The 21,595-nt window shown below is 46.3% G+C and overlaps 1 protein-coding gene across 4 annotated transcripts in view; it reads left to right on the top strand.

Moving 5' to 3' along the window:
• The window catches only part of NTM (neurotrimin), a 1,004,227-nt gene extending 983,246 nt beyond the window's left edge, over positions 1 to 20,981 (top strand). The window contains exons 7-10 of one of the 4 annotated variants that reach the window (XM_023587303.3): positions 1,670 to 1,821; positions 5,006 to 5,041; positions 10,395 to 10,427; positions 15,431 to 20,981. In XM_023587303.3, coding sequence (XP_023443071.2) covers positions 1,670 to 1,821; positions 5,006 to 5,041; positions 10,395 to 10,427; positions 15,431 to 15,531 — 322 coding nt within the window. In that variant the 3' untranslated portion in view covers positions 15,532 to 20,981. The remainder of the gene's footprint in view (positions 1 to 1,669; positions 1,822 to 5,005; positions 5,042 to 10,394; positions 10,428 to 15,430) is intronic. The other 3 variants (XM_058289300.2, XM_058289301.2, XM_058289302.2) reach the window with 3 other exon arrangements.
• The last annotated feature ends 614 nt before the right edge of the window (positions 20,982 to 21,595 follow it).

Raw genomic sequence — 21,595 nt, forward strand, 5'->3', positions numbered from 1 at the left:
GAGACAAAGATGTTCTGTGAGTATTTAAATTAAGGCAGAACCTAGCTCTTTCTTCTGATCAAGGTTACCACAGAGTGTGAAGTAAAAATATACTGTAGTCCCACAGAGACGAAACCTTCAGATAATAACAAGGCAAAAGCTTGAGGAGGCCTTTGCGACTAGCCCCAATGAAACATATTACATGGAATAATATTTCATAGTTGATGGTGCATTTTCTCATCACTGCTTTGCTGGGCTCACTTTCTATTTCTGCCTTGAACATTGTCTTTCTAGATTGAATTTCTCCGCCATTAGCCACTTCTCCCAATTCATGCCCCCTGAGCATGCAACAGCATGTGTCCAGCTTGGTATGATTTGCCACCTGCACACCCTGCTCCAGCCAGGTCCAAAACAGGCAACTCAGGTTTGCAGCCTCGTTCCTGTAACCTTCACTAAGAAGGCATTTTGGTGTTTGGTTTTTGTTTTTTTTCCTCTCTCCCAGTAGTGTTTATCTTTCCTGCAGCATAGAATTAGCCTCTGGGAAAGGGAGAAATATTGTTTCAGGGAAAGAAAAAAGTTGGCTTCAAGCATATTCCCTGAAATAGGACACTCCAGAAATTTCAAAAGGAAAAATGTTTGTTTCATAATTCCCACATAGATAACATTTCTAGCAGGAATTTCTGCTGAAAAGCTCCACGGATGGAGGATACCAGCCCTTCAGGAGGCGCTCCTCCCCCCCTCCCCCACAACTAGCTATGTGCCCAGGAATGGAATCCCTGCTTCTAACAAGTCCGTCTGACATTTTCCCCCACTCGCGCTCTGTGGCATTTCTTTAGTGTCCTTTACCACCACCAGGGGGTCACTTGGGACACATTGTGACGCTGTAATGGATTGCTCAAGGAGACCATCCTGGATTTATAGGGTCATATTCTTAGGAATCTATAATCCCTCGCCAGCCGTTCTACTGTGATCCTCAGGGGAGTCCACCTCTCCCAAGCCCTTCAGGTTCCCCTGCTGTGTAAATTGTCCCTAATTCTTCCCTCCTCTTCACAGCCCCAAACAAGCTATTATCTATAGAGTACCTCATGCTCTTAAGGGGAATTGTGTTACCCAGGTGTTTGAGAAGTATTATTCTTTCAAATCCCTTAGGTTGTTCTTTTTAACATTTGAGTTTTTCATTTCCATAGTTGTCATTGACATCACCATCACCACAACCATCACCAAAATCATCATCACCGTTGTCACCTTCATTGCCATATCCCTCATCATCACCAACAACAAATAAGCCCACACTTTTGAGAACCTACCACATGAATAATATTGTTCTGAAGGTCACACATTAGGCACATTTTATTTGATGTGGTGTGACTTCCAGGTTTACAAAGCAAGGATAAGAAGCAGCACCTGCCTTCAGAGAAGTTAAATGTAGGCTAGAGATGGATAGGGAAATGAGGCATCCTGACAGAAGGTATCTATAGGTACACATAAAAAAAGAGAAAAACCATTATATGTGTCATTGCGTGGGAACCTACTCCAATGTGGAGTGGAAGCATCGTGGTTACAGTGATGTCAGAAGGCCGGCAATGAGAAGATCATTAATTCCACAATCTATCTTGTTCTTATGAGAGAAATATAACCATCTCCTTTTTTTCTCCCTTTTTTTTTTTTCTCTCCCTCTTGTTTGTCTTAGACTGGTTGAAGGAAAGAAGGGGGTCAAAGTGGAAAACAGACCTTTCCTTTCTAAACTCATCTTCTTCAACGTCTCTGAGCACGACTATGGGAACTACACTTGCGTGGCCTCCAACAGGCTGGGCCACACCAATGCCAGCATCATGCTCTTTGGTGAGACAGAGCCCTGGGCTGGGCCGTGGAAGGGGAACGGTGGCAAAGAAGGGAGGGGGTGCCCGGCAGGAGAGGGCGGGAAGGTCCTGAAGGGCAAAGAGAAGAGAGCCAAAGTCAGACAAGAAGTGATGGTTGTGAAAAGGAAGAGAGAGGGAGAGAGACCTAGAGGAAGGGGGAGAAAGGGAGGGAGGGACAAAGAGAGAGACAGAAAAACATAGAGACCGAGGGAGGGGTAGAGAGGGAGTGAGAGAGAAACAGAGGGATGGGGGGGTGGAGAGAGGGGGCAAGGGGAAAGAAGAGAGAGCCAGAGAAACTAGTACATGTATGAAAGTAGGTATTGGGAGTGGGAAAAGAGAAATGAAAAGAAGAATGTCCATGCATATGTTTCATTCTATAATGGGAAACTCCTGAGGCAGGAAAAAAAAAAAGAATGTTGGGATGTTGAAATGACATTTTTTTCCTCAATGACATCTTCTAAACTGACTAGGGAGGAACATTTACTACTTCAATACTTTGTTCACTGGATTTGTGTAAAATGCTCCTTTTTTCTGAAAATCTTCCGGCCATTTGGGACATAAAAGAAATTGAATTCTATTTATAAAAGTGAAATCATGGGCCTTGGGGTCCTGAATATTATTAACTTCTGAGGGACAGTAACACAGGAAAAAGGGATTTCCCAAGTTTGCCATTTATGCCTGGCTGAATTAAAGCATTTGTCCATTCAAGCCACCGTCCCGGCCGATGTCCTATTCATTCAAATATTAATTCATTATACCAATATTGAGGAATTAACCCGGGCAAGGGCAGCTGTTCTGCCTTCCTTAGCCACACGTACTCTGTTGTTCCAGAAACAAGTGCATGCAGTCCCCTTCTAGACCCGGAGGCCTGGGCTCCAGTGAGCGTGGAAGCTGCACTCAATTGACTCTGCCTGCATATCTGTGTCGTCAGGCAGAACCTGCAGGGGTCTGGGGATTGCTTTCATCCCTGGAGAAGGGTATTCTTTCCATGGGCCACAGTAGTAATTTCTAATTGCCCTTTGGGCAAATCCCTCCGTAATTCAACAAGTTTCAGTTAGCACAGAATTTTTCAAACCTGTTCCTCTTGCTCTATCACATGAACAAACCGTCTTGCATGTAGTGGGGGAAGCAAAGCTGAGAAATTTAGGAGATCAATGGAATGAAGACGAATTCCTTTTATTCTGGGAACTTCTGTATATTCCCAGGACTTTCAAGCCCCCCCCCCACCCCCCACCTGGATTCATGCTACAGTCCCCCCAGGGCACAGTGGATTCTGGCTTGCTTAAGATAACCAGCCTTTGTTGCTCCACGATTCCATCACTGCTTCCCAATCCCATTCTCCAAGCCTTCTGCCCTGCTTATCAGAGAGTGCTGGGAAGGAAGGGCAAGACTGGCCTTGATCCCAAGCCAAGCCAGTAGCTCAGAATGGCAGAGCTGTGATTTGAGTGATTGATCTGTCTGGCATCTCGCACACAGGGATAGTCATAATTGCCCCTCACGTTTGCCAGGCCTTTTTGGCTTCTTGACAGGTGTCTATCTCTGTGAAGGAAAGGGCCGGGATTAGAAAGGAACAGAACCCCCTTCCCTTGCCTTGCAAATCTCTGGCCCTCTCTAGCTTTTCTCATCCATCCCTCCCAAGTCTTGCTGTCTGCCCACAATGGTGCTTGCTCTTGTCAACAGACTCCCTCCTCCTTTGACCTCCTCTGGCTTCTTATTTGGATACAAGATATGCTTTTGCAATTGGCTTTATCACTGCTCTCTAATTCCCTGGCCTCTTAAGCCGTCTCAACATGAGAGGAGGGTGAAGAGGCAAACTTTATTTTAGGAGTGAAATAGCTGGCTTTTGTGAAAAGGAGAGCAGTGCAGCCTGTGTTATGAATCTGCTCTCCTCAGCAGACTCACACACGTAATTAGAACGTCTGCTTCCCCAGCCATCCCGTTGATCTGTGGACAGGCACCAGTGGGGGACGTTCCTGCTCTTCCCAGCTTTCCAGAAACTAGTTTCCCCCATAGTGCATTAAAAAGCAAGAGTATTTATTCAAATAAGATTAGGAAAGACTGGGTCAAACAAAATAAACCAGGTATGTGTGGGGATATTCTTCAGTACAGAACTCTTCTATGCTAAATCTCTAAGAGGGGAAGTTGTAGCATTTTCAAAGGCATTCACCTCAGAAACCAGGACTGGCCTTCATTGAGAACATTCCTGAGAAACATATCAAAGAAATGATGCATTGGCTTCACCATTCCATGCAGCCAGTGAAATCCCATCAAAGAGCAAGATGGATTTTTCCAGCCTATCTGATTTAGTCAAGGAGGAGCTCATGAGCTCATGGTGGAGGCTCACCCTTAATAAAGCCTTTTCACCAGTATGAATTCATCAGCTATCCATGGCATTTTCTATAATGAAAAGACTCCTCAGCTCTGAGTCATCAGTGGACTTGGGCAGGTGGTAAAGCAGCATTTTCTTTAAGCAAATGTACCAACTTCATGATGAAGTTCTTTCTCCTGTAGTTTTAAAGAAAGCCAGCTGGTCTACCCACTGCACCATCTCTCCAATGACCTGGCCCTTGAAGAGTGAAGAACTGCTGGTGCTGGGAAATACCTTTTATGGTTACTATCACTGGGGAGATTCAAAGGGCATGGTATGGGGTAGGGACCTCCCTATCATTAGTGCTAGGGGCTCTGAGAGCCTGATCCCTGAGACTGAAGAGATTGCAACAACTCTTAGGGTTCTGATCCTGAATCACAGTGGTTCTGGGGAACCTTGTACCTGCCATGGTGCCATGGGATCTGTAGATCCTTGAACTTGGTCTCCCAAGGTGAGACAATGGAGGTGGGGATGTGGGCGAGTAATCCCAGCTGAAAATCAGCATTCCGCCTCATACAAGCTAAGAGCAAAGTATCTGACCGGAAAACACACTGAGAGGTCAGCTCCATCCCCGCCCTCCCATGGTGTCCAAGAATGGAAATATAAAGCATTTCTGTGTTTCTCATGCTGCAACTTGTCCTATCACCATTAGTTTTCATGTCTTCCTTTATTTATCCACGACTCCAGAAATGTTTGTGAAAGACAGTATACAATCTATATATGACAAATATATAGGTACTGTATATAATATATATGTTTGTTTCATTTTTCTCTCCCCTATGTCCCTCACCTGATTTAGAACTAAATGAGCCTACAAGCTCAACTTTGCTCCAAGGTCAGTATCCCCTTGTTTTATGTTTTCTCACCCTCCCCTCTACCCCAACTCCCCCATTTCCTTGCTCCCTTTCCTGTACTGTGCATCATTTGAGTCTCTTATATGTAAAGTTGTTTGTATGGTGGTCAAGGAGGTTATTTAAAGAGGTTAATGGGAGTCGGTGAAATTCCAGGGGTTTCCCACATTTCTCTGTCCATCCTTCCAGAAGGGCTTAGAGAAGAAAGGAAATGAAAGCATCATTACAAATTCAAATCTCAGAAGGCAAAAGAGTGAATGAGTGAGGCTGAATCAATAGGAAAACAACTCCAACAGACTGAGTGCCTTTCACAACAGGGCTCTTACTGACAGACATTCAGCAAAGTATAAAACAAATTTTCAACCCCAAAAAAAAGATTTAAATAGTTCATAAAATGCATCCTCTGTTTCACAACTAGTTTCTCCAAGGAAAGAGGAAATAGTACAACATTCAGATTCAGATGGTCAACAAGCAATGACCTAGGATGGATGCCACTGAGTTGTAGTTTTTAGCCTGACATTCAGTAATTCTGTGCTCTTGTGCAAGTCAATAAACTTCATTTAGATTCAATTTCTTCCTCTATGAAGAGAAATTCATATGTTCTGCTTATATATATTACAGAGCTGTTCCAACATTCAGCTGATTGCATATTAAAAAGGCTTTGGAAACTCTAAGGTCTAATCTTCAGATACAAGCTGAAAGAGGGGTGTTCTCTCAATATGACTTCATAGAGGTTCATTAACTCACTCCCCAATCCCCTTTCCCAGCTCCTTTTCCTCTTTGTCCATAGCAGGTCCTTCCCCACACAGGTCTCCTACATCTTCTGCCTCTTAGATTTTCTCAAGTTTCACCAGCCTATCATGAGTGATATATTAAGACCTTCATCCTTTGCTATGAATAAGCATTCAGGCAAAGTGGTAGCCTCAAACATGAGCCCACAGTGTGCTGCTTTTATTTGTCTTGCTCTTGTGGGCACAAGAGCAAGAACCCACCAGAAAGGCAGCTGCAAGGACAAGGAAAGGCAATAGTATGCCCAACTACCATCCCAATCCCCTGACCTACCCTCATCCTACCCAACCTTCTCCCAGCACCCATCCTGCTTGTCCAGGCATACCCTGGCTGTGCAATCATCATAGTATGGCATTAGACTTGGGAGATGGGAGTGCGAGTGGGAAAAAATGAATTATATGGGAAGTTGTTTGGACAGATAAGGAAAAGTGCTTTTAACATGAAAGAGTCAAGGCTGCATTCTTCAATTTAGTGATGTATATAGAATCCACAGACAGGAAAATGCTCCACAGACAGGAAAATGAAACAAAGAAATAGGAAAAAAGGGAAGTCCATGGCATCATTCAGATTCAACTCACAATTGAGCATTTGTTTATTGGACCCCCATGCTAGGCATGTTCACAGATCTAAAGCAGAGAGCATTAGAAAAGTAACTAATGTAAGTGGTGAGAAGGAAGTATGTGTCTGGAGCTAAGACAGACGATGCTACAGAATGAGCCTTCAGAAGCCACTAAGCTAATACTGATCACTTAAACCTTCATTCTTAGAGGAAAAAGGAGCTTTTAAAACTTTTGCAATGTGCTTTTTATAAGCTAGTATTTAACTGAAGGTGTATGGAGGGATCATAACCTCACATCAAAACAAACCTCATGAAAATGACCCAAAACAAAAACACAAATCACTTTATCTGGTGGTTGAGGGTGGACCAAGAACCAGTGAGGTTATCAACAGCCTGGCCTTGCTAGAACAAAGCTGGGAAGCCGTGGGCAGGCCTCTTCCCTAGTGCCTCACTCTTCTCTACTGGAAATTCATGGATTTGGTGAAATGATCATGATGTCACCCTACTTCTCTGAATCTCTGGATATTCGTAACCTTTCATCTCAGCAGCCCGTTGGCTGGGTGCTGGGGGACTGGGTAGAGCCAGGAAATTGTAGGTTGTCACACCTGGAACATTCACGGGACTTGGATGGTCCTTCATATAACTTGGAATGTTTTAGAGGAAACTGATCTCACACCTAGGGGTCTTTACCTCATTCAGCCATGTTGATTTTTTCTTTTCCCTCCTACTTTGTCAGTCTCCAATAGAAAAGAGAGCTACCTAGTTCCTCAGGAATGCCTCCAAACTGTGGTCATCTTATCTCAGAAATACCACAGAAGATTTATATGAATGCATGAATTTTCACTGAGAGGCAACACTTGGCTTTAAGAAAAATTCAAAGCTGTTGTACTCCCCGATATCTGGATGAACTAGATGGATCCCGTTAGAAGAATTTTGTTCTTCCTCAGCATTTTCTGGCACCTTTGAAGTATTTCTCTGCTCCCCTATAAAAAACACAACAGATGGCCTGTCACCCTCCAGTATTAGTATTTGGTGGTTCAGGACTTACTCTGTGATAAATAGGGACTCTGGCTGCACCCCCATCCCTTGCTGAACTTCTGCCATGAGAGTGTGTGGAACAACATTGCTAACTCTGACTCAAAGGCCACACATCTCCCATCCACTGACCCTTTGTCTTCTCCGTCCTGGACATTAGGTTGCATTTGATAGCATCAGCAGGCTGGAAAAGGTTAGATGGTTAATCTCGTGAACCACACAATAACCACTGAACCCATTAATTAAAGAATGGAGACCAAAGAAAACTCTGTAAATTACAAGGAACTGCAACAAGGAGAATGGTCAGCTCTTTCCTGCAGAGGATTAAAGATAATTCAGCAGACCCAGAGATCCAGCGGTGAGCTGATTCATTGGCACTTGACACATGTCTAAATAGCAGAAGATGTATTTTTAAAAGTCCCTCACCCTCCTAGAAGGATTGTATATCCTACCATGAAACTAGCCTCCAAACCCTTCAAGAACTTGAGTGAAATTTTACTATGTAAAATGTTGCTGAAGTCAGCATCTATGGTCAATCTCTAAAGTGATTTTTATTATCAATATTTTACATAGTAGGCTTTGGGTGTGTGAGAGGGGTGCTTTTTAATTCTTTTTCTGTGCTATTTTTCTTTTTAAAAGTTTTCCCCATTCTGACTACCTTCTTATTAAGATTTCATTAACGAATGAGATCTCCATTATATTTCAGTCAAGTTCTTGAGAAGGAAAATACATGCTTAATTTTTTCAGGGATTATTTGTTTCCTTGATAATAATAATGCCACTCAAAGACTTGGGCATACGACTAACACTGGCTTTGGAAGCTCAAGTTAGCCTCTACCTTCTGGAAGCCATACCCAGCACGATACATGGCAATGCATGATATAGGAGGCATTTCTGTCTCTCTTCTTAGTAACAAATCAAAAGCAGTGAGCTGGAGAGCAGCCCAAGTTGTTTGTATATATATAAAGAATTTCCTGGCTACGTCCTTCCCCATCGTGATGGAGTACAGGTGAGGGCAGAAGGGCATCTAGTTAACTGGAAGTGTTGATACACTGCTACCTGGAAAAGCCCAAGTATAATTTTTAGCTAAGGTCAAGGATGAGTGTCAAATTGTCCTTTACTTATATGGAAGTTTAAGAGAGTTGACCTTCTTTCAAGTAGCCTGTGTTAGAGATTATAGGGGCAAGAAAATAGCTGGATGGGAACAATTGAGCAGAAACTGTTTTCCGGGCTTTGCCATATAGAAAACCACTTCTGGTATCTGGAGCACTGCAGGAAACATATGTTTTCAATTTATTTCTCCTTCTGCTCCTTTGCACTGCATTCTCCACCTTGATCCTGAAAACAGGCCAACCTGCCCAACAGAACCTTCTCCATGTCCTTCTTCCACCACAGTGTGAACTGCCCATCCCTCCATGGCCACCCTCCCTGACACTGTCCCTATGTCTGCACCACTCTGGTTTGGAGGTGAAAGGCTCAGGTTTGCTTTCTTCTTCCCAAACTCTTTCTTCAGTCTGTCCTTCCTCCTACCAATTACCTTCCTTCTTTGCATAGAGAGAACCGTTAAGTCAGAAGTACCTGAATGACGCTAATCCCTGCTTAGCTCCTGGGCTGGTTTCTAGGGTCCAGTAAGCTTCGTAAGGGAGTGTCCTTGCTAAAGGCGCAGCCAATGTGGCACCAGCAACCCTGGCTCTTCTCCAGTGCCCTCGCCTTGTACAGCTTTTCTCTCGGCCAGAAAAGGGTTGATCATAGAATGCTCCTTTCCTCTTTGTAGCTCCACGGTGGCTTCCCAAGACTGCTAATGTCACCTTAAACCAAGAGGGGGAGCACAGCTCAGGTGCCTTTAAAGAATAAATGGAGAGCTTGAATGCACAGGCACAAAATCCCCTGATTTCAAGCCAAGTCCCGTCCCTTAACTGAGTTCCCGATGAGTTTTATGTAGCTTCTCTTTGCTTCTGTAGGAGAGGAGCTTTACACAGAGAATGTAGACTCCCAGGATATTGCTGGAATGCAAACGTTTTTTAATGCCATTTTCTGCCCTCTCTATGTTCACTGTGAAGGGGGGAGAGAGAGAGAGAGATCTAGCTAACGGAGAAAATAGAGTATTATATAGATCACCACCTGAGGCCAGGCAGGACCTATGCTATCAGCAGAGAAGGTGGTGGAGTCTCTGTGGATTTGTCCTGACAGCTTGACATTGACCAAGGAAATGGTGATGTTTCTTCATCTGGTAGGCAAAGAAGAGCTGGCATCCCAGTGTTTCCATGAGGTGGGGAAAGGGTGGAGGGTCCTAGCAAATGCAGCACTGGCAGGACAGCCTTCTTGCCTCTGGTGTCCTCTGAGAGATGAAGCCATGTGGGGCCAGCTGGCTACAGCCTGAATTATCAAGAAAAGTCAAAAGTCTAGGTCTGGGTGTGTCTGGCACAAATGACCTAACCCACCCATTTTTACAATGTGTAGCTAAATGTCAGCCACACTTCTGCATTTTAAACATAGCACAGCCCCTAAGTCCAAAACGGCTGGACGGCAGTGTATTTGCATCAACCAATATTACACATAAGATCTACCGAGTTCCATCAGTTAGGGCTAGCCTGGTGACAAAAAGAGAGTACTTCCACAAAGAAACATCAAGTCCAAGGACGTGTCTCTGAGTCCCCTTCCTAAGATGGCGTGAATGTGTCGCCTCTGCTTGGGTCAGCAGTCCAATAGGAAATGTCATTAACCACTAACCTTCCTTCCTAAGCCCCCAACTCGCCTCTCATGGCTGCAGCTGCCTCAGAAAAGCAGAGCAGAGGTGCACCTGCTGGGGGGTGCACCTGCTGGGTCAGCGCAGAGCAGGAGGCCAGAGCGGGCGATGTCCCTGGGCCAGGAGAGCTGTCTGGTGCTCAAAAAGCCATCTGAGGCCAAAGTGATTGCTTTCCACCTTAACAGTGGCTTGTTTTTAATTTCTTGTAGAAGTGAAAACTACAGTCCTGACCCCTTGGAAAGGTTGGTATATTTCTGTTTCAGAGCAGGGTATGTAAAATGCATTCACCTCCTCTAAGGTCCTTTCTTCTTTCCTTAGCTAACACCAGGAAGCAGCCCAGGAGGACCCCTCCCCAGACCTTGGGCCATCCATGTGTCAATTTAGATTCACACCCTCCCCAAGGACACACGCTTCTCCCCTGGGTGGCTTCCTCCCGCAGAAGCCTAACTCCTCCTGCTAGCAACACTAATGAACCCCTGTCAGAACCCAGAATAGCCGCCTCTGAGCTCCTCTGGACCAGGCCCACCTCCTTTAGTGCATCTGAACGCTCGCAATGATCTTCTTAGACCTTGGCCTTGCATGTCCCTTTTTGCTTGCACCATTCTCTCCTTCTCTCTCACTTGGAGCTGGAGGGAGGGGACACGGAAGGAAGGGGGAGGGTCTTGGGGGAGTCACTTGGCTGCAAATAAAACGCATCTTATTGGAGTCTTTCATTGCTGCCAGATGTTTCTGATGGATAACTGACACTCATCACAGGTTTCTGGGACCCTGGTTGTCCTGGTGATTGGTCTCTGCAGGCCTGCGCAGCTCTCTGATGTGATGGAGGCAGTAAAGGTGCCCGGTGTGGAGAGCAGGTGTGGCTGAATGGAGAACAGGGCTCACCCGTGCGCCCGTGTCCCCGGGCGCCGGGAACGAGCTGGCCCTCCCAGCACGGGCTGCCAGGCCTTGCTCCCAAGACTGTGAGCCGAGCCTGCCGGGGGAAAGCCCTGTCCCAGCAGCACCCGCCACGTGCTGGTCAGCGTCACGGCAGGCCGGACGCCCGTCTGCTGCGGCCACTGTCCAGAGCCTCCGGCAGGGCAGGCCCTCGGGTCTCCCGCCGTCTGCTCTCTTCCTTCTCTGGAAGTGACTGAGTCTCACCGACGGCAGCTCTGAGTTAGGGGAATTACATTTGGAGGCACGAGAAGAACAGTCCCTCCAGCCCTCTGACGTTAGAAGTCTACGGAGCAACCCTCACAAGGGAGGCCGTTAAGTGCAGACGCGCCTTCCCGACGGCAGGCCCCCTGCCTGCAATCCTCACCCGCAAGCTTTTGTTCCTATGCATGTTTCCCTTAGCAACAGGGACTTTCAGTCACTTTTATTGGAAATAGTCAGAAAAAGAGGGAAATTGGAAGAGGAAATTGAGGTAAAGCAGAAGGCAGGGTAGGAAGAGTCATTTTTTTTTCTTTGCCTCAAGCATAATCTTGGGAGACAGAAACACAAAGGGGCAGAAAAAATCTGGGCAAGTCAGCCCAGATTTTATTTACTTATCAAATAACTGCCATGGGCCCAATTAGACACAGGCCTTCTGCTTCCGGCGCTTATTGCACAGAGGAGGAAATGTGTAAGTTAGAGAAACTAAGAGAATTATAATTCGGGGTGGTATTTTAATAGCGGGAGCACGTAGTGCTGTGAGGGCTAACTGGAGAGAGTCTGGGAAGGCTGCCTGGAGGAGGTGACTGGTGCTGAGCAGGATTAGAACGAGCGGGTCCAGCCAGGGACAGGCATCTCAGGCAGGGGCATATATTATATGAAGAGAGGAAAGACAGAATCTGGTTAGAGGGTGCACACCTGTATGTGCCCTTGTATGCAAGTGTGAGAGCCTGTGTGTGTCCACGCGTGTGCATATGTTCACATATGCGATTCAAACATGCCTGTGTGCAAGGGGCAGAGGCAGGGAGAAGCTGAAGACTGAGAGGCAGAAGGAGATGCTACAGAGGCTGGCGGCAGGCCGATGATGAAATGCAGCACGTGCTCTACCAAGAAGTCGGGATTTTTTTGCAAAGGTTGGAAGAGTCAAGTAGATTAATAGCAAGATCCATTTTCAACTGTAGAATTAGCATGAAGAATAAATCGGAGGGGTCAAGGCTGCAGGTGGCCAGGCTTAATTTGGAACACTTTGTGGAAATGGAAAGGAGAGATGACGCTGCCATCTCCTGTCAGAGGAAGCGCGGCGACCTGGCCCGTGCACGTCTCCGCCGCTTCACCCTGTCCCTCTCCTGTCTTCCTTCATCCCAGAAGGTTTCCTGGGTGTGTGAGGGAAGAGCCTGGGGTAGGGGGAGGCAGAGGGTGGGAGTGGAGACGGGCAGGCTGAAGAGGGCAGAGCACAGGGGGCCGCAGGGGGAAATGGGGAGCAGCGAAGAGCTCTGCGCGCTTTGCTACAACAGCACCCCAGGAATGTGCCGGCTCCGCAGGCACTCGGGGCCCTCTCCTCTCCTTTTGCTGGGCAGCCTGCTAGCACACAGCTCAAGGGCCTCCTCCAGGCTCTCTGCAGGGGCGCCAGGCACGGAGCTAGCCAAGAGGAGCATGGAGGGTGCAGCAAGGAGACAGAACACAGGCTCCCAGGGAGCACCTGGGAGGCCGCTGTGGGCCGCTGTGCACAGGGGACAAGGGGGTTGCCTGCGCATGGCCCCCCCTCCCCTGGGCTGCAGAGCCTATCCTGGAAACAAGGTCTCCGGGTCCTCTTTACATGGTGACCAAGCCAGTCTGTTGGTCAGCGGCCTGCCCGGCTCATGGCATCTCCATCCCAAGCCACCCCTCGCCGGACAGGAGGAGGATAGCAGCTGAGGCTGGGCTGGGCATTTGTGCCTTCTCTTCTGACACACGGCATCTTTTTTGCAAGGGGTGCAGTGGGGAGAGGACTGAACCAAGAAGGGGGTTTCATAGCAGTGTGTGTGTGTGCATGCCCAGGAGATAAAAGCAGATGAAAGACTGAGTCGTGTGCAGGCAGGTGTATGCCCAGGCAGGTGTTTGCCCAGGTAGGTGTATGCCCAGGTAGGTGTTTGCCCAGGCAGGTACATGCCCAGGTAGGTGAATGCCCAAGTAGGTGTTTGCCCAGGCAGGTGTATGCCCAGGCAGGTGTATGCCCAGGTAGGTGTATGCCCAGGCAGGTGTATGCCCAGGCAGGTGTATGCTCAGGCGGGTGTTTGCCCAGGTAGGTGTATGCCCAGGCAGGTGTATGCCCAGGTAGGTGTATGCTCAGGCAGGTGTTTACCCAGGTAGGTGTATGCCCAGGCAGGTGTATGCCCAGCCAGGAGCACAGGGGCCAGGTAGGCAGGACACACTTAGGATCACGGTGTGTGACGCGGCTGCCAACTCTGCCCAGATCACCCAGCTCCCAGAAAGCTGGTCCTGGTGGACTCCGAAATGGCCTTGAAGCGGCCAGGAATCCCCAGCCTCTGGACCAGCAAGGATCTCAGAGCAGCCTTGGGGGTGAAGGTACCCCACAGAAGAGAAACACATAACCCCTGCCTGCCCCTTGAGAGCTTCAGGAAGGGACTTCTCTCCTTTCAGATGCCAAAGAATGCTGAGCAAATGGCAGAGAGACATGTTATAAATAGTTCCTGCTAGTGGTTTGCGTAGTAACAGAGTAGCTGGATGTATATGATGCAATTCGTGATCCATCCTAAATGACAAGTATCTCTGGGATTCAAACATGAGCTGTAAGGACACTTTTTAGGGAAGGGCCTTTGTCATCTGTGTCCATGGACCTGAGGAAGGAGAATGTTCCATGACACACCAACAGCAGCCTTATATTTGTGTTGTCCAGTAGTCACCTCCCTGCAGGGTGGACAGCAGATTGTGTCTCTTGCCTTACAAGTCCTCTTGGGGACTTGTACTGCCATGAACTTCTGGCCTTGGAAATATTGCCAACCGACCCAAAGAAATTGGAGGGCAGCAACTTATGGCATTCCAAAGTCCTGACTCTATTTAGCTGCTGCCCCAGGAGCAGAGTTTTTTGCAAAATGTGGAGAAGCAAAATCATATGGAGTACCTCCAAGGCCAGGATTTCTAGGGTTTAGTGGAATGACCCATTAGAAACTGAGAAACCTAGTTACTTTCTGGTCTGCTCCAGCCAGAAGCAATTCTGAGGCTGAGCATCAAAGCAGGCAGGCAAGCAGACGCTGGCTTTGTTCTTTCACCCCTTGTGAGGACACGGGCTTCTTGTGTGCTGAGCTTTAAATACCTCCATTAAATCCAGTGCACAGAGCAGGCCCAATCTGCAAAGATGCCTCGGTCCATTAGGTACCTAATTCATCTACGCATCCAAACTTAGAAAGTCGCTCATGAATCACAGCTCCATTTGTTAGGGGCCTTCTTGGCCAACGAGACCAAGGTAGCTGGAAAGCTTATGTTCCAGAATGAAGGAAAGCTGCTCGGGAATTTTATGTCCTCGTCGTTCCCTGGCCACCTGTATTTAGCTCCTGGTCAGAAAGTGTCTGGCTGCAGGCCAGTTTGGCATGTGCCTCTCAGGGGGATGAGTGTCCAACTCCCACCTCCAGCCATGCCTTCCAGAAGATTCTCCATCCCTTCATGCCCATGAATCTCTAGGTTTTTCACATACACAGCAAAGGACACCTGTTTATTTCCTGGTTCCCACCTCCACCCCATGGGGACCAGCTTTGGCCTTCTCGGCATGGGATACCCCAGGTCAGTCGGCTTATTCCTTGTCCAGATGGAGACAAGGTCAAATGGTCCAGGAAGAAGCCCTGAGATAGTGATTGACAGAACGGCCGAGGTCTCCCGCTGCAGCAGGGAGAGCAGATTGCTGAGCCCAACAGGTCCTTTCCTGCACCACAGGTTGGGCAGCTGGAGGGTTACCTGATGGTGCAGACGTTCCCGAAGCCCGGGAAATTAATTAGCCAGCCTCCTTCTGGTAGACCCTTGGACTTGACTTAGCTTTAGCATGTTACAGCAGGAGCAAGGAATGGTGGCCTCAGGGCACTTTACCTGAGCCCCAGGCTCTGTCCCTGCAGGGGCCCTTGCTCATGATGTAGTGCGTGCCACAGGTGCAAGCTGGGGTGCAGTTGACGCTGTTGACAAGGGTTCCTTCTGATGCAGCCCCATCTAGCTGGAGGGAGTCGCCAGTGCTCCAGGTGGAGCGACGCCTGGTGAGAGGCAAGGCCCGGTGTCAGCGGACGGGGAGATGGCGTGGGGTTCCCGTCCACTTTTTAGCAGGTGGCTCAGGACTAATGTGTTCTCTCAACAGGCCCGGGCGCGGTCAGCGAGGTGAACAACGGCTCCTCGAGAAGGGCAGGCTGCATCTGGCTGCTACCCCTGCTGATCTTGCACCTACTTCTCAAATTTTGATGCGAGTGCCACTCCCCCCACCGGGGAAAAGCTGCCGCCACAGCAACCACCAACCCAACAGCAACGGCAACACTGGAGCACACCCAACCTTAAATAAGATACAATCAGACGACATGCAGAGACACAAAGGCGAAAGGGACACAAATTCGAGGGGGGGGGACCAAGAATACTTTGGGTTAAAAAAAAAAAAGCTAAACAGGAAATTGGAAATTGCCTTGCAGATATTTAGGTACGACTGAGTTTTCTTTCTTTTCCCAAATGGGAAGAACGCACACCCAGCTTTGGACCCACCCGCAAGCTGCGTTGTGTGACCTCCTTGCTGCCAGGGTGGACAAGGACGCAGCCACTCTGCTCATTCAAGTGTCCCCACCCCGCAGATTCTGGAGTCGGCCGTCCCCAATTCAGCCAATCAGCAGAGATGAAGAGTCAGCCGTGCAGCCCCAACATGGCGCCAGAGGCCCCTAGCTAGACTGCCCCCGTGGTGTGTTAAGAAATGCAACGTTTTTTTAAAAAGTCAAGAAAAAGAAAACAAGACAGCCCGACTGCAACAACAATCCCACAAATGACACTGACGACAGAAATTGTTAATTTTTTTTTTCATTTAACTACAAGGACATCACGGATAATGAGGGATTCTGATTCATTATTAATTTTATTAATTATATTTTCTGAAATGAGTCTAGAACTTAGTGCAAAAACCAGACAAAACTAAAAAATACGCAAAAGGAAAGGGTGAAGAGAAGTATGTGTGTTAAATGTTAAACATGAATAGCGTACTTCTTAACTAGGTTTACAACTGGTGGATACGACAGTGGGCATTAACCCATTAGGATATGGCATATCCACCAAAAAAAAAAAATACATGATTTAACCATCTCCACCAGCGCTACAGATTTCTCCTTATTCTGGCATTTAATGCAGACAATACTATGCTATCTACATTCTGTCTAGACATGGAAAGCGTGATCTGCACTGAATCTTGAGTTTGTTGGCTATGCTTCTTTTGACGACATATATTATACAGTATATATATATACATATATTTTTTTTTGTTAAGAGTTCCAGCCATTTTATTTCTCAGCAGGGTCCTTTCTCAGACATTACTGCATGCTGTATATGGCGTTAGCTGTGTGTTGGTCTCCTAAAAGATGATAGAGTTTACTGGTAATTGTGTAATCAGCTCCTGCCTTTTTATTTTCTTGGGTTATTTACATGTCAGAGACATTTATAAAAAGTGAAAACAAAACAAAAAAAAAACAAGACAAACAAATGACTAATCCCAGGCGCAGCTTCTCCTTTCCAGGTGTGGCTCTGTGGGGTGAAGGTGTCCCAGGTGGCTTCCGTTTCCCATCATGCCATGAGGCATTATACAAGCAGCAAGCGACTGAACAGACTAAGGATCGGTAGCCACTTGCTGCAGCCCATGTGGGATTCTGTGATGCCTTTGTGACCACTGGAGAATTTCAACCCTCTTGGTTTACTTTATTTAATTTTCCAACTTTGTGTGCGTGTGTATGAAAGAGAAGAAAATGCGGTTTTTAGGTCATCTTTTTTTTCCTCCCCAGAAGCCCGGGAAAACAGAGAGGCCTTGGGGAGGGGTCTCAGATGTGATGAGGGAAAATGGGATTGGGGGATTGGGGAGGGAAGGGTTGTCTCTGACTTCACATTAAAAAGTGTTCCATGTCCCTCTTCACCTTGGTGTGGTACCTCATTCTAAAGCAGAGGGAGGGGCAAGGGGGAAGACCCAGGTTGAACAGCAGGGCAGGTGGCGGGCTTCTAACTCCAGCGGCTGCCCTCTAGACCCCAAACTGGGGCTGGTACGGAGCTCATTATGGGCATGAGCTCTGAGGACAGATAGGGTGCTTAGGAAACCACGTTATCCCCGTAACAGAAGCACAGGGAGGGGTTTCAGGGGGGACCACGTCTTCAGTGTCTTCAGAAGGTGATGACTGAACCTGGCCCCTTTGCAGCAGCAGCCTGCTGGGTTAAAACACCTGACCTCATAATCTGGGCAAAGATTAAGTCCAGTTAGGGACAATGATCTTAGGTGTAATTATTTCTGGGTAGCAGAAGAGTGTCCCCATTACAAAAATATAAAATTTCCTGAAACCTTGTGGGTTGATATTAAATAAATCTACCAGACAGCACTTCAGGGACTCTTTTTCATGCTTGCCCCCAGACTTGCTTCTAGCCACGAATTAAGAGTAAAGGTAGACTGTAACACAAAATAACGTTCAAGTAGTTCTAAATGGTTCTGATTGAGTCTGAGAATGAAATAAGTAGCTGGAGATTCAAGAAGCAAAAATGAGGTCAGAGTCAACACACTGGATGTGTGTCCTCAGAGGTCAGTAGCACCTGAAAAGATTCTGAAATATTTGGAAAGAAGGCATTTCATTTCCAGTTCCTACTAACAACAGTGGGAAAAGATTGTCAACACTGCATTCCATCCTTCTGACTTAAGCACCACTTAAGCAGTGCTTAAGCAGTGTCCATATGAGCCAACTTATTTCCAATACCATGATTCCAAACAGCCTGTTCCAGCCTCAGAGGTGTTGATTGCATTAGTGTTATTCTTCCTGTTATCTCTGAAACTCTAAAGGCAAGGCAAGGCAAGGGAGTCTGGGTCCCCCTAGAGTGAAAGTAGGTGAGGGAGAGTTTCTGGCTTTCCTGGGCCAGGCACCTCTGAGACACTGGTTGGGGGGATTGGGGAGGAGATCATGGCTTCCTGGAGTATAACAGGAAAAGCACAGATAGTTTCCATGCCCATTAGCAGAAGCCCAGAGATATCTCTGAATAAAATGCGCCAAGCCTTCTGAAGGAGAAAGAGGCACCAGGATTTGCTGGGACAAGGGAACATAGCTGCCACAACCTCTGATTGCATCTGAGCTTTCTCTTGAATATCTACCAAACATACTTTAGATCACCCTATTATCCTCCCAGGACTGATGGATCAGAAATGGTCAAGTTGATGAAGTGCCTTTGATTGGTAGATCTTAATTCCACCAATTTGCCAACTCAGTTAACCCTCTTCTCTTCTGGTTCTTTCAGCAGGATTTCCTTGTAGAACCAGGTTTATCATGACTGAGGGATTCACCAGTAGGAAATATCCCTATCTTGCTCCAACAGTGCTTTCCTTCCATCCTCTTCCTCTAATGAGGGCAAAGCATGAACCCCAGGTCTACTGAGCTTTGGTCTTTAAAGAGAGTTTCTGTGGTGCATAGAAGAAAGGGGATTCTCCCTAACAGGCCTTCCAAAAGATGTAGAGTTGAGTCCAGGAGGACATGACTTTGATACTTGCTTATAGGGACAATTCTCAGGCCTACCTCATCTCAAGAATCAGGAACTTGGCAAGAGAGTGTTCATTAGAGTGAGTAAAGTAAATTATTCTGAATACTGCCTGTAGTTATTTTCTTTGGTACTAGCACTGATAGAAGACCATTCCTGCAGGCTGTCCTGGATTTCCAGTGTATTATACTAGCAAGACAGAGATAAGGTACTGTCAGGCACTAAGATTTCTCCACTATCCCTAACTTGAACGCATTCCTTGGAGTAACCATGATTTAGGTATAGCAGGCTTTTTCCCCATGATAGTGTCGTAAGACTGGGGGTGGGCAATGGAGGACCGGGGTGTGCAAGCCCTAATGACACTAGTCAAACACTCTTGTAGAAGCCCAACCCATTCCTTTCCAGCCATACAGATGAGAAAGGGTTCCTAAGGTCTTACACTTAAATCTTGTCCCAATATATTTGTCTACATAATGGATTCTGATGCCTAATTTTAAGTGTTATGAGTAATTTGTCCAGGGACTGCCCCTGTGATCAATAGTACTTACAAAGCTGGAGCTGTGCTCAGAGTTGATGCTCTGTAAATGTTAGTTATTGTTGCCATGGGTGGGGATGATGATGATTATGATAGCAGTGGTGATGACTAACAGTTATTGTTGGTCAGGCTAGAGAGCAGTTAGCAAGAAACAAGGCAGATCAAGGTTTAGCCCATTTTCTTGGATGGGCCTGCCTTTATCTTGAAGCATGTGTTTCTAAGGAGAGATAACAGTACTAATCAATCACAGGAATATCCTTCAAATGTGTAGATTTCTTTGATTAAAATGCAGAATGTGCAAATGTGCATTTGGCAAAACATGGACGATTTTCTCTTCTTATTATCTCTATCATCCCATAACTGCTCAATCAAGCCATTCTAACATATCAATTCTTATCACTTTCTGTTCTTATTTCAAACCCTATTGCCATGAGTCTCCAACTCTCTCCCTCTCCAAGCAATAAATGCAAACTAACATCCCCATGATTCATAAATAACTGAGATGGCAGAGTCTCCGCAGCATCGTCTAGATATCCCCTCTCCCACCACTCCATGCTTCTTAGCTCATGACACATATCCTTAGAACAGCACGGCTCTTTGTAGGAGAGACTCTCTAATTCCTTGGGTTGCAATTTATGCCTGATACATTTCGCTGCATTATCCTTTGTGGAGAAGACCCAATTTGGCTTTCATTTTTTGAATGCTGATTTTCTTCTGATTCCAGATCAGAACCTTATTTGTTAAGGTTCCAAATAATTTAGATATCTAGTTCTGACATACTGTGAAGGCATTTGAGCTTAGTTCTATACTTTCATGAACTTTAGCATTACTTGAAAACTTACTATTCCTCTTCCAGGACATCTATTTGATTAAAACTTCTTAGAAATATGAGGTGGTTGGTCATGGCCATAACATTTTGTTCCTAGTGAGTATTTGAGTTTGGAATTTCTGAGGATCAATGTAATATTTTGAACATAGTACTGAATTGCTAATCAGTGGACCGGGTTCTAGTACAGATCCTATCATTAGATAGTTGAGTTCCCTTTCTGATCTTTTTTTAAAAAAACATAGTAAAATAATTTCCCATTTTAACCACTTCCAAGTGTAAAATTCAGTGGTATTAATTGCATTCACAGTATTGTGCTACAATAATCAATATTCATTACCTCAGCATTTTCATGACCTCAGGCAGAACCTCTGACCCATTATCTTTTCTTATCTTTAAAGTAGGATGTCCTGATGGAAGCTTGCAAATGTTCTTCCTGACTGGAAAACTCAATGATCAAGTGATGTCAGATTTTTGAAATTTCTGCAAGAATCAATTTTGGAAAGAAGCATTTTTTTATAAAACACATAACATTGGAAGGTGAAAATCTGGGCAAGTTCCATAACCAATTAGTTGTCTTCACTTCAAGAATGGCTCATAAAGAGGGAGAATGCATAATCACAGATGCCAGATATTTGAAATGACTCCATAAGGAGAACTTGAAGGATGGACACGATAGCATTTGGAGAGGGGCTTTGTCTATTAAAAGACAGTAGCTTTTTCTGTAATGGGAAATGACAGTAGCCCCAAGCTGCTGTTTATTCTTGTTCTCCCTAGGACACAAATAAAACAAGAGAGAATAAACTGCTACATATTCTCAAGTCCAAAAAAAGTAAGAGCTATGGGGACTAGGCAAAATTCTATGAGTGCTCACTGAGATTGTATTTGTATGTGTGTGCTGTGTGTTGTGTGTGTGGTGCTTGTCATAATTACTTTAATTACTTAATCCTGCAAAACAGATGGCACATGTTTTTCCCAAGATTCATCTTTAAAACAACAGGAGATAGTAATGAAAAGATGGGTCTCTAGATAAAGGTTTTCAATGATCTCACATCGTCCTGATAAGTGTTCTGCTCAAGAGCCCAGAAATGTCTGTGCAGGGTTTATATGACCTACCTGTGCATTGCCAGGATCCATTCTAAGTTTGTATGTCCTCCTCTCTTTGTCAGTCTGTCCTCTAGACGCTACAATTCATTTCAACTTCCTCTGTGAATGGCCTGAGATGGTAAGAAGCAATGGACAAAGGACTGCCTGAGCCTGAGACAGAGGGTGTGGGGGCCCTGGCCCTTCAGGGGCCCACCTGTGCCCACTGCCCTCCTAGGCTCTCACATCCTCTGAAGCTTACATTTCAGAATGGACAGATGGTCACATGGAGCCACTGCTTTGCAGACTATAAAGTGTGATGCCAATGCCAGGGG

This window comes from Dasypus novemcinctus, chromosome 27, assembly GCF_030445035.2.
Source record: "Dasypus novemcinctus isolate mDasNov1 chromosome 27, mDasNov1.1.hap2, whole genome shotgun sequence".
Classification (NCBI taxonomy): Eukaryota; Metazoa; Chordata; class Mammalia; order Cingulata; family Dasypodidae; genus Dasypus; species Dasypus novemcinctus.